This window comes from Castor canadensis, chromosome 2, assembly GCF_047511655.1.
Source record: "Castor canadensis chromosome 2, mCasCan1.hap1v2, whole genome shotgun sequence".
Taxonomy (NCBI): Eukaryota; Metazoa; Chordata; class Mammalia; order Rodentia; family Castoridae; genus Castor; species Castor canadensis.
The window spans coordinates 59,377,648-59,397,673 of NC_133387.1; the positions used below are offsets into that span (position 1 = coordinate 59,377,648).

The 20,026-nt window shown below is 32.0% G+C and overlaps 1 protein-coding gene across 4 annotated transcripts in view; it reads left to right on the forward strand.

The window, feature by feature from the left end:
- The window catches only part of Pclo (piccolo presynaptic cytomatrix protein), a 371,116-nt gene extending 352,475 nt beyond the window's left edge, over positions 1–18,641 (forward strand). For all 4 annotated transcript variants that reach the window (XM_074064870.1, XM_074064869.1, XM_074064867.1 and 1 more), the window contains 3 exons: positions 11,280–11,414; positions 11,933–12,078; positions 13,968–18,641. In XM_074064870.1, coding sequence (XP_073920971.1) covers positions 11,280–11,414; positions 11,933–12,078; positions 13,968–14,108 — 422 coding nt within the window. In that variant the 3' untranslated portion in view covers positions 14,109–18,641. The remainder of the gene's footprint in view (positions 1–11,279; positions 11,415–11,932; positions 12,079–13,967) is intronic.
- The last annotated feature ends 1,385 nt before the right edge of the window (positions 18,642–20,026 follow it).

Consider the following 20,026-nt stretch of genomic DNA (forward strand, 5'->3'; position numbering starts at 1 on the left):
TAATACAGACTAAGTGTTTTTTTCTATGGCATGAAAAGTCAAGGAAAAACAAAGCTTAGTCTTTACACTATAAAGGCTATGGAGCAATACATAAAGTGTCCAGAACACAAGACCTGTTCAATACACTATATATTGTCATTGCTATTCAAGTCAATCATAACTTCCTACATATAACATATAAAGTACACTTTCATAAATTGATGCTTTGGAAGGGAAATGGGTAATCATTTATTCCTTGTCTTGATTGGACCTAGTCTTTCCAGGACAACCTCCCCACAAATCCTGAGCCCCATAATCCATATACACACACAAATGCTGACCTCTCCCCAAATTGCAACCCCTCCTCAACACATGTATACACAAAGGCACCCCATGAACTTGGCACAGAATTAATATCACATAATAGATAACCACAATTTTGCCAATAACTCTGACCTGTCTCTCTGGAAACATCTAATCTAGTTTTGCAAATTTAGTTAATCTAAAATGTACAGTATTGTTTCTTGAATGTGAGGGCAGAAATACCTACTCTATTTCACATGGTTGAGGAAAAATGAGATAATATTGCAGAAGTTTACGTACTTATTTTTAAATGATTTAGCTGTATTTATCATTCATAATAACATAATATTATTTAGTTACTGTGTTAGACTTTTCCTTGCATTGACAAAACACCTGACATAACAACTTAAGGGAAGAGAGATTCTTTTTGGCTCACAGTTGCAGTCCAGAGTTGCTTGGTCCATGTGACTGGCAGAACATCATGGTGGAGTGATCATGTGTGGAAGGAGGCTTTTTACCTCATGGCCATGGGGAAGCAAAGAGTGAGAGAGACAGCGAGGGGCCTGAGACAAGATACAGCCACTGAGGACACTTGCCCTCTGACCTAATTCCTCCAGCTAGACCCCACCTCCAAAAGTTTTCAGCTGTTCCCAAAATTGTGCCACCAGTTGGGGACCAAGCCTTTAGTACCTGAGTCTGGTGGGGACATTTCATATTCAAAACATAACAGTTGCACTTGAATATATACTATGAAAGAGTAGAAAATTAAATTTCTTGATATATTTTAGGATGAATATTATTTTTAATCTTGTAGTCAAATCCAGTGAATTGCATTCTAAAGAATATTCCTATCTGATCTCTTAGTTTTTAATAAATCCTATCTTAAGAATTCTCTTTCTAACTCTTTATTCATAGTATGTCTTAATAACGTGTTATACCCAGTAGTCATCTCTCTTAAATACCTAGATAGAAAAAGAGCAGGATAACATAGCTAGTCACATAGTGTCTTTTTCGTTGAATAAGCAAGCTGATTTGTCCAGAACCAACCTCATTAGATCTCACCACAAGGGTATCTAGGATAGGATAAGATAGGATATTGAATTAAGTAAATTACTTGTATTCTGCATCCCCCTTTCAAACATAAAACAACTAGGATAAACATTTAAAAATGTAGTTCTTCATTCCTTTTATTTTGTCTTATATATAAATTATTCTATATAGGCAAGAAACTTTGTTCAGAAAACAGGCTTCTGGGAATTAAATTTAGAAACATGTCAGTGGCTTTACTATACCTTCCAGGAGAAGATATTCAATACAAATAAGATTGCCAGACTTGTTTTAAAAATCTAGTAGCTTTTCTTGTTATTCAAGGATATGGTATAAAGAAAAGATAAGTGCTAATTTTAGATAATTATTGAGATCCACAGTCTAAAAGCCTTTGAACTTTTGGAAGAGAGAAATGCAATTTCACCATGGAAAGTAAAATTATTACAGACTCCAATGTAGCGCTCATCCACCTGGTAGGAAATTATATAGAGAGATTAGAACAAATTATAGTGAGCTTCCTTCCTCCCTCTGACAGGCTCAGAGGAACAGAAAATGTCCCTTTTCTTTTTAAAAATAAATTTCTAGTTTTAAGTGTATTGACATCTGAATATTTCAAGGCATGATTTTCTTGTGTTGTTTTGTTTATTCTAAGTTGATGACCAATTTACCTAATAGTATGGACCTCTTTGCTTGCAGTAAATCATTAATTAGTTCTAGAACTAATTTTCCATTGCATCTAGAATGCTGAAAAAAAGTATGTGCAATAATCATAACTCCACAGTTTTAACAGATATCAAAGCATTACATTTTACCACACAAATATGTATAATTTTTCCCATTAAGAATAAAATTTAAAAATTTTAAAGAATGTTGAAAATAAAAAGAATTACTGCTTGTTGACATTTGAAAAAGAAAAATCATTACATATACATGAAACTGGTAGAGTACAAACGATAAAAGGAAAGAAAATAAAATTATACATGGGTGAATATACATTACTACTTTGGCTACTAACTAGTATCAGAATAGTAATAAAAATTTCCATAACAATAGGATTTGGTAAACAGAAAAATTATTCAGAACAGAAAATGTTCAGTTAGTAGAGGACCAAAACTAAACAATATAAGAAAATGTACCAAAACTTTATTATCCTATAAAGCTGAAACAGACATTATTTATAATATACTTTAAAATATTTTAAGTACTTATAATACTTTAAAAAGCATTTTTGCTTTAAATATCAGGAACTGCAAACCAGAGAGATCTAATGACTTGCCTCCTGCCATTTCATAGGGCTAAGAACTCAGAGTTTTTTGTTTTTTTAAGATGTTTATCTTAATTCTACATTAGACTATCCTTATCTTTGTGACAAGTGGTGGGAACCAGGTCGCAGATGATGTGGTGAGAGACTGCCAAGGATAAATACACTTAGAATACACCAAATCTGACTTTGCTAGCCAGCACTAGTGAGTCACCTCATTGCTGATTGGCCTTTATTAATGAAATAAATGCAAAGAAATCTAAGTGTTGGAGAGAATTTTAGTGACTATACTTTTTTAGACTTCCCTGTACAAAGCACTGTTCTCTCCTTGTTTTCAACATTTTACTCACTTTCAATTAAGTAGGCATTACCATTGAGGAGAATTTTGTCTAAAATGATCTTACATTGGGAAATGTACCTGAGGTTGCAATAGTATTCTTAGAATTCTGAGATAAGACTCAATTTACACGATGTCCAGTTAAATATTACAGATTTTAATAATGCAATAAAAAAGAAATACATTCTCAATCACTATTCAGCTTTTTAAAATTACTTTGCATATTTAAGCAATTTCATATAGGATCTCATATAACTGAGTCTTTCAGAAAAATTTTATTGTTTTTGTTGTTTAAATAGCCTTCATAGTTCTCCTAAGGTGTACTTGTAGGTAATGACTTGTGGAAGATAGCTTGCACTTGTTAAATCATTTCAAGAAATTGTTGGCTGCATCTTCTCTGCTTTTTAAAATCCATCGTGTGGCTAAAATAAAGCCAAAAAAATAGCCTTTAAAAACCCTTTCAAAGTGAATATTCCCATAAATGAGTTAATGTTTTAACAACCTTACCCTTAGCAAATATAAGATGTTTATGAGAGAACAGAGCCTGAACATAAAATCAGAAGATCTAGGTGAAAGTTCTGCCTGAGCCTCTTTATGACTTGTCAAGTTACTTAAAATTCCCAAACCATTGTTTTCCACTCTGTAAAATGGATACTATACAAACCTTAGTTTCTGAAATAATGATTACTGTTTTGCTAGCTTCAATGCTTTCTTAAAATCTGTTTTTCTATAATATAAATTAGATGGAGTTGGAAGTATTTATATAAATGAGGTCAGATAAAGATGATACCACGTTTTTCAAAGGTAAAATATGCATAACTTTTTTTTTCTGAGAAAAAAAGTGGGAAGACCACTGCATATTTTAATGAGAAAAAAACACCAGAAAGTGTTAAAAGAAAAAAAAAGAAAGGTGTTGAAAGTAAAAATAAGACAATTTGACAATTGCATTAGTTGGAAGCTTTTAGCAAGTTAAAGAAATAATGAAATCCAATTTTGTCAAATGGAGTTTTTCATAGTCTTTATAAAAAATAATTTTTTTGTACTGGGTGTTTGAACTCAGGACCTCTTGCTTTCCAGGCAGGTGTTGTATTACTTGATCCACTCTGCAGCCCTTGTTTTTTAATTTAATGAAGAAAACATATCAAAGTAAAAATAAAGGAATGAGTTAATTTTAATCAATATTTTAGCTGTAATAGCTTATAAAATTTCACTGTTTAAGAAATAAATTTTAAGAAGTTCAGTAATTATGATTTTAATATCATATTTTAATTTAAAATTCTATTGTCTACTTTAAAATATAAAAAAATCAGTGTTCTTTTTCTTTCTTCCACTTCCTTCTTTCATAATTCCTTTTTTCCTTTTTTCCTTCCTTCCTTGCTTCCTGCATTTCTTTATCACTCTTTGCTTTATTTTCTTAAGTGGTCTTTATCCCATTAAATATACATTCTGTTAAATATTTATGAATGACCATTTCTTTTATATATCAGTGCTCTCTTTCAAAGAATTTATTCTTTTCCCCCATGGATCTTTTAAGAATGTTTCTATAGCTGTGAATCACAGTATTAAATGTGATATATTAATGTATCAATTTATCAGTATTTCCAGGAATATGGGAAGATCTTTTAATCTACAGATTTTCTTTCTTTTATATGGGAGAAATATTTTTATATTTTATAAAATTTGTTACTTATTATTCTCTTAAATTTACTTTTTCTGAGAAACCAGTTATAGTATCAGAGCTTTCTGTTCTACATATCTCATTGTTCTATAACTTCTTTGCTATTTTTTTCTTTATATTATTTTAAGCCTTCTTTCCTTTGTAACAGTCATATTCCTTTCTGTTGTACCTAATTTTGTTCACTGATGTTTCTAATTCTTAATATTTTGAAGCCCCATTTTAACCTCATATATTATTTTGACATTTTATTTTGAAATATGTTCTCTACCTTCCTCTATCACTTCCTCTTCTCCTTCTTTCTATTAAGTAATATTTTTATGCCACATTGCAGGAAAAATGTAATCTCTAGATCAAAATTAACTTTATGCTTTTTAATTGACATGTTAAAACTGTGTATGCTTATGGAATGATGTGATGTTTAGATACATGTGTACATTGTTTTATGCTTAAATCAGATTAAACATATGTATTACCTTGAACATTTTTCATTTCTTTGCAGTGAAAACACATAAAATTTTTCTTCTAGCTTTTAAATTTTACTATTTTGGTGCAACCAAAGAAGCATACTTAAGTTTGGAGACATCAAAAGACCTGCAGACTGGTTGAAGCATTTTCTACTGCCATTTCTTCTTTATTCCAAAACATAATCACATATCTTCTGTGTAGGTAACATTTTTCTGGTTCAAAGTCTCAAGCAGATCAGGAGCTACTGCCCACCATGTGGAGACGGTGGACACTGGATTTTGTCTCCATTCATACATCTGCTTCAAAAGACAGAGTCACTCAGAACTTATGAAAGGGCAGATGTGATTTATATGATGATCCATAATTAACAAAATCAGCTGTTTTAAGACAACTCAGTCAATGTGTCTAATATTTAGTAGAAATATTAAGGAGCAAGCTGGGGAAAAAAACCTTTGAACACAGTTGAAGCTTATCAAAAGCTTCACAAGTATCACACTATAAAGCATGTGATGTTAAAATTCCAAAAAAGAAACAGGCAATGAGTTGACTTGAGAACTTTAATTAACAAGTTTTTAATCTACCTTTCTTCCCAAGGGAGAAGGTGGGAAACAACAACAAATTTCCCATGGTCAATGTATTGGAGTTTTAGGCCCAGAAACAAAGAGTAAAAGTGCATTTTTACCAAAAAAAAATTCATCATACTTACGAGTGTAATCGATTCTCCCCACAATTTCCCTATTACTTGGCTCCAAGTAGTAGGTGTGACTGTTCCTTGACTTCTTCCCTTTCAGTGAGAATTCTCTTTCTCCCAGGAAGGAGATAAGGGAGGAAGGATTGGGACAAGATAGGATAAGGGGCAGGGTGAATATAATCAAATTATATTATATGAATATGTGAATGTGTCACAATGAAATCCATTACTTTGTACAACTAATAATAGTAATTTTAAAATTTTTTTTAAAATTCTGTTTTCCCCTCTATTCCAGTAATGGAATGAGAGATGGGGAATACTTCTGTCTACTTTTCTATGATTTTGGAGAAAAGAGATGTTGTTGCCTGATAGCTATGCCAACCTACTTGACTAGGTTTTGCTCTCTCTTTTGAGAGTTGACCAAATGGTTTTTGCCAGTGTTTATTCCAATAAGCACAGGTGTGTCTTTATCCTATGAAGAGATATTCTAAGCTTTGTGTGTTTCTTCTACATCATCTTGGAACCCTACTAATAGGGCACCTTGGTTGTTTTTTTCTAATTCTACAGAGACTTTCAGAGGAGCCAAGCTGCCACTCTTAAAGGTTTAGCTTGACTTTGCCTAGGGCTGGCTGTGCTCATTGTTCATCTACTTCTCAATGGTGGGGATTTAGAGATAGACTCAGGGTTTGGTCAACTCACTCCATTCCTGTCAAGCTTCTATTATGGTGTGGTCAGGAGTGCTCTAAGCTTTGCCTTATTGGAATTAGCCTTTCTATTCCTAGATATCAGGTTTCAGGTTTCTGGTGGGACACTAAAGCTTGTTCCTTGTCTGGTTGTTACTAGTTGATACTTTTCTGAATTTTTGCTTATTTTCTAATTTCACTAGCTGTTAAAGAAGGTTGATTCTAAGATCTATTTTTTAATTTTTGCTTTAGAGATTCTTTACTTTCCTGGGAAAGTGCTTAAACAGAAAACAGATGGCTTGGAATGGATTTTTCATTTTTATTTGAAGTGTCTGACTAACTTGTGGTAGCTCACATCTATAATTCCAATACTCACACTTAGGAGTCTGAGACAGGAGAATTGTAAGTTAGAAGCCAACCGGAGCTATATAATGAAACCCTGTCTTTTTTTTTTATTATTATTATTGTACTTGGGGTACATTGTGACATTTACAAAAGTTCTTACAATATATCATAGTTGATTTCACCACCTCCATCATTCCTCCCATCCCCTCCCCCATTCCCAGAATAGTTTCAACAGGTCTCATTTTCCATTTACATACACATGTACAAAATGTTTCTGCCATATTCACCCTCCTACACCCTGTCCTTATATTCCTTCCTCACACTGGTACCAACCCCCAGACAGGACCTGACCAGCCTTTCTCTATTTTTTGTAAATAAAATAAAATAAAAAACATTTTTTGTTTGTTTAAAATAGCTATACAGAGTGTTTCATTGTGATATTTCCATGTATACATGTATCATATTCCGAACTGGTTCATTCCCTCTATTTTTCTCCTTTCAATTTTAGTCTCCTTCTTATGGTAATTTCAACAGGTTTAAAAATTCTATATTCATTCTTATATACGAAGTACATCAACCATATTCACCTCCTTAACTTCTTTCTTTTACCCTCCCTCTCTTCCATGTGATCTTCCCTTAGTGTGACTTGTTTTTTATAATATTGCTTGTATTTGTATTAGGTTTATATTGCACATATGAGAGAAAACATGCAGTCTTTGCCTTTCTGAACCTGACCGATTTCACTTAAGATGATGTTCTCCAGTTTCATCCATTTACTTGCAAACAACAAAATTTTATTCTTCTTTATGGCTGAATAAAATAAAATAAAATAAAAAAGGTCAATTAACCAGAACTAGATTCTTGCTTGCAAGTAAAAATAAATATTATTAGATGAGATTTGTGGTTTCCTATCTGTGAAGAAAATGTGGAGATAAACCAATAGGATTTATAATAATACATATATACTTAGAAACAGCTCAAGGAAACTCCCCGTGTAACTACCTTTATCTCAAACAAGCAAAAGCGTCATGTATTTCTTTTTATCTTTTCCCTTTTTTCTTCTACAAAATTGGAGAACAGAAGGGCAGAAAAGGTCCTGTTGGGGGTGGGGGGCAGAGAGTGGCAGTAGTGGGAGGGGGAGGTAGCGGGGAAAAGGGACAGGGAAAGGGGGTAGGGAAATGGGGTAGGAAGGTAAATATGGTGCAAAAAAATGTGTACACATGTATGTAAATACAAAAATTATACTTGTTCAAACTATTCCAGGAATCAGTTAGGAAGGTGAATTCAAGTATAATATTTGATACATTGTAAGAATCTTTATAAATGCCACACTATAACCCTGCCCAGCACAACAATAAAGGAAAAACAAAAAAAGTGCAAACAGGATGTGAATCAATTAGAGTATTTTTATGACACCAAAACTTTTATACTAAATCATTGAAAGGAGAATCCACCTATAGTTAAAGGGTTGCATATCATTAAGTTCACTATTAGCTTTTCCATTTTGTTGATATTTTCCAAATTAACAAAATTTTTATGTTAATTTACCTACTTTTTTAATAATCTACCTCATTGATTTTAGTGGTTATCTTTATTATTTCCGTCCTTATTCTTTCTTTTATTTTCTATGTTGGTGTTATTTTTTAGCTTTTAGAGTTAGAATTTCAATGAAATTTTAATTTTTTTTTTACTGATAGCAGAATTACATATGCATATTTTTCTTATTGTTGCTTTAAATGAGATTATAGATGCAGTGAGACTGATTTCCCTTTCATGACTAGCTCTCACAAATTTTGATGCACAGTGCACTTGTTATGATTATTTTTCAGAGCTTCTTTATTTTCTCATATTATTTCATTATCCACCCAAGAGTTGTTTTTGTATGTGATTAGGTAATTTTTATATTAGCTTTATTTTATAAAACTTATTGATGTCTAATCCAGAAATGGTGGCTCATGCCTACTTCTACCTACTCAGAAGGCAGAGATTGGGAGGATTTCAGGTCAAGGCCAGCCTAAGCAAAAAGTTTATGAGACTCCATATTAACCAATATCTGGGTGCTATGATACATGCCTGTCATCCTAGCTATGGCAGGAATTGTGAAATAGGAGGATCATGGTCCAAGCTGGCCAGTGAGACCCTGTATCAAAAATAACCACAACAGAAAGGACTGGAGGCATGGCTCAAGTGGTAGAGTACCTGTCTAGCAAGTGTAAAGCACTGAGTTCAAACCACAGTGCTGCAAAAAGAAAAAAAATCACTGATATCTTCTTTGTAGTGCAATATATGATCAATTAGAAAAAACATACAGTCTTTATCATCTCTGATATGATGTAGACTCAGAGATGATAGAGACTAAATATGTCCATGAAATTTACTTTGTCTCAATGTTCTGTCTACTTATTTTACTCCACTTAGCTTGTCATGTTCTGCTAATATTAAAGACCTTTATTATTATTGTCTTTATTCCTCCTTACATGTCTTATAACCTCTCATTTTTTATTTTCAATTTTATATGTGGTGCATATTCATAATTATTGTATTTTCATTAGTATTTATGGATTTTAGCTTTATATAGAGCTTTCCTTTGTCTTGTTTACTGAATTTTGACCTCAAAACTATTGTATCTGACAGTAATATCTCAACTCCGAGTCACTAATTGATTTCATATACCTGACAAAAGTACCAATCCTTATATTTTCGACTGTTGGAACAAACTAGATTTTGCTTTTGTTAGGCTTTGCTTTATGAGCCAATGTCAAAATGCTAACTAAAACTTGGCCTGTACACCAAATATATCATAAAATATGAAAAAAAGAAATTATATCAACTTCTATGATATGTATCAAAGTGATTTTTTCCTAGTTGTTAGCTATATTTTTCAACAAATAAATTAGAGTACTCTCTTTATTATCAACTTAGAGTTGAAAGATGCAAAGTACAATGTGGACTGATAGATTTTTAAATAATAGTACAAAAGCTCATTGATTTGGTTTGGGATTCCTCATTGCCACTAACCTTTAAGAAATAACTCTTGTCAAGTTGTAGTATCAAATATTATCTACAATTTTCTGAAAAGGATAGAAAAATACTCCTCCATTTTCAAACTTTTTATCTGTGTAAAACTGAGCTTCATGTACTTCTATTAAATAATATTACAATGTATTTAATCTAGAAATAAATCTGAGAATACCATCTGTCCTTTATTAAACCAGGACTATGGAATTTGAAAAATATAGAACAATACTCCTCATTTTATTTTTGTTTTAGAAAATATGGTTATTTTCATTAAAACACTTATTTGTAGATGGGTATTTTTATTTTAACTGGATTAGTAAATATTTAAAATTATCTGAACTTACATTTTATTTTAGAATGAAGCCCACCAAACGCTGTTTGAAAAGGGAGAAGGAGGGGAGAGGATTAATGAAATATATAATGTATGGAATGAACTTTTTCAAAGTACTCTGTGTATTCATGAAATTTCCATACTGCATTTCCTTTGTACTATTAATGATTCCAAAAATAAAATAAGGTACAATTAGAATTTTAAAATTTCTAATGTTGATAGCTATAATCCATCTAAGCAAGTTCTTTGAAGACTGTCAGTTTTTGTGAGAATTCAAAAAAATTTTAAGATCAAAATATTTGAGAACAAATTATTGGCAGCCACATTTGGAGACCTTCAATAGATTCCTGTGCTCTAAAGGTAAAAAATCAAGTTTTTAACATAGTCTCAATTAACAATACTTACAATCACGTGGGCTTATATTTCCCAAATGACTTAGCTCAACAATGTATTCATTCTCTATAGAAGAGTGCCCAGCATAGAGTAGGTTGGGAAGCAAAATATTGGTGACTGAGCCCATGGAAGACTATATGAATTGATAAGAGGTAAGAGTAGATTAATAAGGGATTTGACATAGCATGAACTACTTCTTCAATAATGTAAAACCAGTGATAAAACACTGGAAGAAAATATGCAGTATTCAGTTTACTTCATCATATTTTGCGTTATGCGATTTTCTTACTACATATTTTTGCTGGCTATTTTACAAAGGAAACAGAAAGGAAGTCCAAATAATATACAATGACATTTAGTTGTGTTACCAAGTGTTCTTGAACAAGCCTGGCAACAAACGTTTGTTGGCAAACAACATGTATTTCACGACTCCTTATTATTTCCTATAAATTATGTGAGAATTCTGTTATTTTTGTGTATGTCTTTTTACCTATAATCTCATCTGTTACCTCTGGATCAAAAGGAATCCACAGATGAGTAATACGTCTGCTTATAATTCCTTTTACTTCCTCTCTTAATAGCTTGTTGTTGTATTTACAATACTTCTACTCATTCTTGTATCAACATAATGTAATAAAGTGCTAAGCACTCAATAAATATTCAATAAATGATTTGTATGAAGTAATTGAAGTAATCATTTAATAAATAGCATTGCATAATCCTCAACTATTTTATTAAATTCTTTCAGCAAAAGCTCAGGTAATGGGAGAAATCAAGATTGCATTGAAAAAGGAAATGAAAACAGATGGTGAACAACTAATAGTTGAAATTCTCCAGTGCAGAAATATTACCTACAAATTTAAGTCTCCTGACCATTTGCCAGGTATCTAATTTTATGACATTTTCAATATAAGATACGTATAGGAATTTATTTGAAGTATATCTTAAATATTATGAGAAATCCTAGCTAAAATTTGGTCTGCATACAAAATATAAGGAAAAAAATGAAAAAAGAATTTATTTTAATTTCTACTATGTGGGTCAAATTTTTCCTAGATTTTGGTTAAGATTATCAGTGAATAGAGTGCTGTGTTTATTAAACAACAAGAAAACTACTGGAAATGTGACTCAAATGGTAGAGCACCTGCCCAGCAAGCATGATGTCCTGAATTCAAACTCCACTGCCACCAAAAAATAAAAAATTTAAAAATAAAACACTTTAAATAAAAATGAAAAATAGGAAGACAAATTATTTTTTTCACTTTGTAAGGTTGTCTGAAATACGTTGTATACAATCAACTTCTCAAATATAGGGAAAACTGTCAACAGGCAGTTGTTAATTCTTTCAATAGACAATTGTATGACTGATGGATATTTAATGAGCCGAATTCTTATTTTCAGATTTATATGTGAAATTATATGTGATGAACATCTCTACCCAAAAAAAGGTGATCAAGAAAAAAACAAGAGTATGTAGACATGATCGAGAGCCCTCATTTAATGAAACGTTTAGATTCAGCCTAAGTCCTTCGGAGCATTCTCTTCAGGTAACTCTATATTAGACATTTAGTATTTTAAATTTTTATTCATATTGTATTTATTTTCCATTCAATTATTCTGTATTTATGTACTGATCATACACTATATAACATTTTAAAAAAATAATCAAACTTTGCAGGTAGCTCCCCAGTATCTCTATAATACTGCTACTTCCCACTCACACCATTTAATCAGCTACCAAGACTTTCTCTTACTTCTGTGGTCATGGCCACTAGTCCTCTTTGTGTCCCCATATTTGTTATTCACATCATTTTGGTAGTTTACTTGGCCAATTTATCATTTGTGTCCTACCACTTTGATTCACTTCATCTCACAACTGCCAGAGTTATCTTAAAAACACTGGTTGAGTTACATTAAAGCCCTTCAATTACTCACTATCATGAATCATTCTGAGTCCTCCAATGTGTGGTTTAATTGTATTGATTTAGTCTCAACTCCTTGTATACTTTTCTGCTTACTCAATACTCTAGTTGCACCAGAATCTTTTTAAATCAGGTAAAGCCTCCAATCCTTTGATGGTATTTTTCTTCCCTTTCAAAACTCCCTTCTCATTTCTCTTCATCCATCATCACACTCCACATCTTTCAATATAAACTCAGTGCTTTTACTGATGACCCTGGATAAAACACATCACACATTAGCCACAAATTATTTTGCTTATTTTATTGTACTTTCAACTCCAATCTGCCTTCTATAATAAATCATATATGTACCTCTCACTGATTTGCTAGGTCAAGGTCTCATTTTTATTGCTTTTTGTTTTGTTTTATTTTTTGTTCTATAGCTTAGCACAACATTTTCCACATAGTGTGCCTCAGTAGACATAGAAACAAGGAATAAAAAAGAAATGTAGGGAGCATAGAGATAAGAAATATAAAAAGACTTCATGATACAGGTATAAGAAGCCTGTCAGTAGAGATAAATAATGAGACATCACAAAGTAAAAATTGATTGAGAGAATTAACTCATGTTTAGGTGGAATGGAATAAAAAGTCTAAAGTCTGTGTGAACAAACATGCCATTCAGAGATTAAACAATCAGAAAGAGGAGCTATGAAGGAGGAAGATCATGAGTTTAAAATTAATTTGATAAGAAGGCAGGGATTCAAGTCATGATACAAAAGCATTTGAAATCCTCCCAACCAAAACCAGAAGAGATAGTCATATCTAGAAATTATTATTTTTAAAGTCAGAAATTAAAGTTTTAGACAGGAAAGAAATTGAGTTATGAGTCAAATTCTGAAGAGAAAAGAGAGAAGGGGAAGAGAGAATTGTCAAGGATTAATGGTTAGATCAACCTATTGCTACCTACAGATCTTTCAACCACAATCTATTTTTTTTAAAAAAAAGGTTTTTTGGTCTGGGATCCTGTGAATTCATGCAGGTTTTACAAATAATTTAAGAAACCATGTTTTAAGTCTATACTCCAGCAAAACCATCAGTAAAAATATTAAGGAGAAGTATTTGGTAAAGTATTATTTATTTACTCAGCATTTAAATAATTTTGTATTTGATTTAGCAAAAAATAATTATATCTAGTAAAGTTATTTTGTGAAACTACAATTTAAGCATATGACTAGTTAGAATTAGCTAGTTTTACCTGCCTTTTCTTATCTAGTATTCTCATACTCTTTGGGATTTGTCTTTTCCTTTGTGGGGGATAACAAAAAAAATGTTGTGAGTTTAGTTACATTCACAAATCTTTGAGGACATGTTCATTATTAGTTCTCTTGAAATTGTACCAGCTCCCTCTTCTCACCCTCACCTTCTCTTTCTGTGCTTTTTTAAATGATTAAATGTTTTTTAAAAAGTTGAAAAATGTTTATATGTGTGTTCAAATGTGTAGTAATTTATATAATTTCAACTATTTTTTCTAGATTTTACTTTTCTCCAATGGAGGGAAGTTTATGAAAAAGACCTTGATTGGAGAAGCCTGTATTTGGCTTGATAAAGTGGATCTCAGAAAAAGAATAGTCAACTGGCATAAACTTTTGGTCAGTCCTACTCAAACACATTGAAGAAATATATCAGCTCAGGGTATAGAAATGGACCTAAATAATCTCAAATCAAGATTATCATTCGATACTTTTGTACCAAGTATGTGTTCAAGGGAAAACCTGAGAAAGAACAACTAGCAAAAATCATACATTAATGCTGTGTGATTTTCTTGTGTGGAGCTAGAAAAGGACTTGAAAAAGTTCCTGTGTTGAAAACACAACAACAAAAAATAGAGCTCTAAGACCTTGAATTCTCGAGAGCGTAAAAAGAAACTGAGAAGAATTTTGATTAATTAAAACAAAAATCTTTGAGCAAAATTGACCTGTAGAGACAGAGCCTCAAAGATTAAATCAGTTTTCAAAGGCAGAGCAAAAGTAATCCTTTATGCAAAGAAACCTTGATTGAAAGAACTGATGTAATGACTCTGTTTTCAAAATTTCAAACATCCCTTTTCATCTTCTGTTCTTAGACAACTTACTGTTTTGAGATTCTGATATGAGATACACCTGCAACATGTATACCAGACTGGAAGTGAGGTGGCTATGTCCATAGGGAAAATTAATCAGGAGATAGAGAAATCATAGATTTTAGACCATATTATACAGGTTTTCCCTGTGTCTGTTACAGGGTATACAATGCAGTTTTGGAATCTATGTAGAAAAAGCACACTTGTTTCAGTATAATTTGGAATAATGTAGAGTGAATCTAATACTAGGTAGAAATGAAATTACATTTATTTAGACATAAAAACAAGACTGGTTAATGAAGAATTTTGACACACAAAAATACCGGAATCTTTGTTGAAAACATTGAAATCTCCATAATTTACCATTAAACCAAGGCATTTTCAATCTGTATGCCAAATGACCTAGCTTAAATTGGTACATTCTGTGAAATAAGATCATTTGTTCTTTGTGAAATTTGCAACTACATGTACTATCCTGCATATTTCCTTTCTCTTGAGTAATGCATTGTCAGAGAGAGAAAATTCTTCCTCTGGTAAACAAATTATATTAATCTATGATGTTGAGTAATTAATTGGTGTCATTCCCTGTGTTTCCATAAAGTTTTCCCCCAAACTTATTAATTCATTATACTAATAATAGTATAATGAAACCTCTGACACCAAACTCAAATTTTCTCCAGTGCTCTACTCTCCTCCATTAGTGATGGTATAAGTGGTAACGTTCATCAATGTTGAGAAAATATGTTAAAAGTAAACATTTGCAGTTAAAATATGCTTTGAACTATTTTAATAATAGAAAATGAAACAATGTCTGAATCATTAAAGTGAAGCATCCTCTTTTCCACCAGCCAACCTTAGAAAAGAATGTAGCAGAGAGGTATAGAAAACATACTTTAACCAGGATTAAAGTTCTGGCTTCTGGTCTTAATTCTGCTGTTGACATTGCACGTGTCACCTTGCAAATGTCACTAAAACTCACCTTCCCCCAGTTTTCTTTTCTGCAGCATAAAACTAGTGATATATTCCTAGCCTTCTTCACAGGATGTTGGGATGCTTAAATCAAGACATCTATAAAAGATGAAAGCACATTTCCAAATATGGTTTTATAAATAAAAGTGAGGGATAACTATTATTTTGCCTTTTTAATTCTCAAATTTTAAATATGAAAACCATCTTCCAAACCAATAAGCATTAGCATAGATAAAAGCAGTAAATTAGCTCCCAAACTAATTTTTATTTAAAATTAAACTTTCATTTAACCTGAAAAAGATAAAGAATTAAATGAAAATGATTTGCGTATTTGTTAAACTAAATTTAATAAATTATATTGGTCTTATCCCATTCCCAGAATAAATTAAATTGCTTCTCAGAGCATTTTAAATCTAAAGGCTGCTGCTTTATTCAAGGTGACGTTTTAGTGGGATTAGAGGAAACCGTCTCTAAAATTCTGGTTGTATATTGAATTTGTTCATTTTTAGAGAGAAATACTTTAAATTCAAAAGGATTATAAAACACTAGATATGAAGAAATTTCTAAGATATCCCAACAATCTGTCTTTTTATGTTCATAAGGAAATGCAAATTTACTTTTCCCCAACTTAATATAACCATCACTGTCCTTTCCTCTATTTTTTACCCCCCTCCTCTGACAATGCAATGTCCTTATCACTAATGTTGCTCTAAGTGAGCATGGGGGAAAGAATTATCAAAGATGTGATGCTATTTTTAGAGACTACTAGATCTGCTGAGGGTTGCCATGGATATTTCCAGCAAAAGCTAGCACTTGAGGAAGCCTCTAATCACCAGTTATAATTGAGGGAGGTAAGGGTCTGGGAAGAACTCCTTTTCACATAAAAAGGCTCTGCTATTTATTATTAAAAGGAAACTGTGGCTCATCTCTGGTCCTCTTCAGTAGCCACTTGCATCCAAGGTATGCATGAGAGGTTGTGTGACCAGTAAGCTTACTTCATTCTAGTTGCAGTTTCTTTTCGAATAATACAAATGAAGGGACCACCAAAACAAGATCATCCCTGAGTAGCTATTTAACCTGAAAAAGTGAGAGCCTTTCTATTATAGGTGCCTCACCATTCCAAGGAATTCGTGATGGGGTTAGGTCACTCAAGAGAGTCAATGATAGGGCTTCTTTTTGTGCACCAGCATCCCCCTTGGAGAGTATAAGATGCTGACAGCGTGCCAAGTTTGCAGCTGACCAAACTCCTGGGTTGTACTGGAATAATTCTATGCAACACTGATCCTTATATGAATTCATTTCTTCTGAGTGAGAGTAATTACCCTTCTTACAACAAAACAATTTCTTTTTAAATTGCAAATAGGGCTCTTGGTGTTTTTTTTACTTTTTTGTATATACCACAGTACATGATTTTCCATATATTATATTATTTCATTTTATTTTATTAGAATTAGCTTTTTTAATCTTAATAGCAGCAAAGTTTGTAATCTCTAATTAATATGGTATTGGTCCAATTATAGCACATTTATACCTTGAAAAACATCTCAATTTCATTGAATCATCAAAGATTGAAACTGCTTGTTAGTTTAAAATTTGGTCCTAAAAAAACTTAGAGCCATAGAAGAAAAAGCACAGAGTGAATTTTTACAAAAGAAAGGGAAATACAAAATCATCATTACAGACACAAATAACACTCATAGCAAGATGTTGGTGTTTCCCCTGTTTTTACTTATTATTGAGGAAAATTTTTGTGACTTCGAGTTCTTCATTTACCATGTCAGTTTAAAAGAACAATATCCAAGACTAAAGGGTAATAATTATCTTTGTTCCTCAATATTGCCCATATTTTAATAAATCACACTAATTAAATGCATATTTTAAGTATATTGGTGAGATTAATTTTGTGGATCACACACATTAAAATGGTCATATTGTGGATATATTATAGCTGGTAACCAGCTGATACTGACTACTATAGGAACAGTTGTGATGGCAGTGGTGGTGGTAGTAGCAATGCTAGTGGTGGTGGTGACATGAAGTAAAACAAATTATAGATTATTATATTGTGCCCAATTTATTAGAAATTCTTTGATCAGTGCTACATTTCATTGAGATATCATAAAGATGTTTATAATATTTTTTTACTTTATTTAAATCATAACTGACAATATTTTTAAAAACTTATTTTCATTGCTATAATGTCTAATATTCCAAAATCAGCCAACTACATGTGTTGATAACTATATGTATGACAGAAATAATTTTCCCTCTTTTTGAGCTCGAGATGAAAATGAACGAAAGTTCAATGAATAATTATGAGCTGTTTCTTCAATAATTACTTGCCTTTAATGTAATACAAGAATGAATGAGTGATGCAGATATTCTCATTTAATCTGACACATTGATGTTTTCTGTACGTCCCATGTTGTTACTATTGAAGGTACCATTAAACCAAACTCATTTAATCAAATTCCTTATCTGATAAATAGATTGAGAACATTTTCTTAATTTGTTACCCTGTACATAAGTATACATTTGGTAAAATAGGCAAAGTTGAACTGTTCATTTCATTTGGAAATCAGCATGTGAATATAATTATCATTTGATTGTGTCTGTCTCTTTGTTTAGTGATGTGCTCAGGTGCTCCCACCACTGATAAACTTGTGTGCTAATATTCTAAAAACATACCTGATAGTAAAGAAAAAATTCCTTGTCTGAAAGATTAAATCATAATAAAATTTATTTCAAATAAAAAATAAAATACTTGGAGATATGTCTTGTTTCTGACTATATGTTGCATGCCGTGTTGGTAATTTGCCATGTGTGTGGTTTTGGGGTTTTTTGTTTCATTGGTTGGTTGGTTGGTTTTATTGGTTTACCTAAATCCCTCTAGAAAAATCTAATAAGCAAAAGCAAATTCTTGGGCTAAAGATTTGTAAATTGACCTTAAAATACATGAGAATTGTGTAAAAATAATGCTTGTAAATCTGTCTTGAGTTTTACTCCATGTAAAAATATGTCTTGGTTTTGTGATTGTATACAAGATATATCTTGATAATTTATGTAAATTGTGTTGTATAAAGGCTGTTGTCTCAGCCTCACTAATAAATATTGAAAATACCAACTTTGATGTGTTTATCTAGTTTTTGGGCCTGGGCATAAGTATATTTTTAAAGCTCCCCACATGTTGTCAACGTGCATTCAAAGTTTAAAACTACTACCTTAATGAGACAATGATAAGAAGAGAATGAAAAGAAAAAGGAAAAGAGATGATTGGTACAGGCACAGTTTTATATGAAGTTTTATATGAAGAAGTTAAAAGAGATTCTTTTTGATGGCTACTATTTTCTTGGTGAGATAAAGTATGAGTGGACAGGAAGCTCATCCTTATTAGCTTAACTATTGGAAGATAGTCAGGGAAGCTTAAAATAGTCCCAGAGTAAAGTGGGAGAACAGGTAGACTGGAAGAGAAAGATGCTATGCCTATCAAGAGCTCCTATGAGTTTAGTGACAATGAGCACTGACATCAATCTGCCTTGCTGTCACCTGTGACATTTCCCAGCCTGGACATAAAGTTTAAATGTAATAACAGAGAAAGGATATACTAAATTTTTTGTGTAATGGGGTAGCAGGGAAACATGGTAAATTTTAATTAATGCAGGATTTGTCCAATGGATTAAACAACAAAAAGATGTGCAAGTGCGGGAAGGGTGATTTTTATTTCAAATTGCTGGACGATTAAATATATATTAGCTAAAGCAGAAAATAAAGGTAAAGATAGTGAATTGGAAATAGAAACACATTTAAAAATTAAACAACAGGACAGAATAATAACTCATCATCCCTGGACAAATCTGGAAAATCACAAGGGTCTGTGAGTCGAGGCCTACAAGGTGAATAGAGTTTTATTAGTTGAACTAAGAAAATAACAGTTAAAGCTGGGGGAATATTGCTAACAAGCAAACAGGTGGTGGAAATGTATTTCAGAAATGCTGAAACTTTCCCAAGCATAGTTTATAATGGGAAGATCTGGAAAGGGAGGTTCGTTAGGTGTTTGGATCAGATTGCCATGAATTCTGGTTTTTTTTTTTTTGAATGATGATATTGTAATAAAATAAGCAATATGATTTAGCAGGGGCCAGATATGATTCTATCCTTCATTTATGAATAAAATTTTGCAAATAAAATATTTCTAGACATATGTAAGTATCTATCCTTCACATGTTTTGAAAAATGAGACTGCCATTTTCTTTAATATACTCAGAATTGCACCTGAACACTTGGAAAAAGATAGCTGAGCCTGAGACAATAACTTATTATTAACAAAATTGACCAATTTCATTCATTTTCTATAATATTTTACTCAGCTCATCCTGACCCCAAGATGTTCAGATGACATTTGTGCTTTTAGTGGTGGAAAGTTTCCATTGTAGGGACAGACTTTATTCTGTTAAGCTGGAGAATTTTCTTTCAATTTTTTGCTCTACCTATGAAAATCAAAGA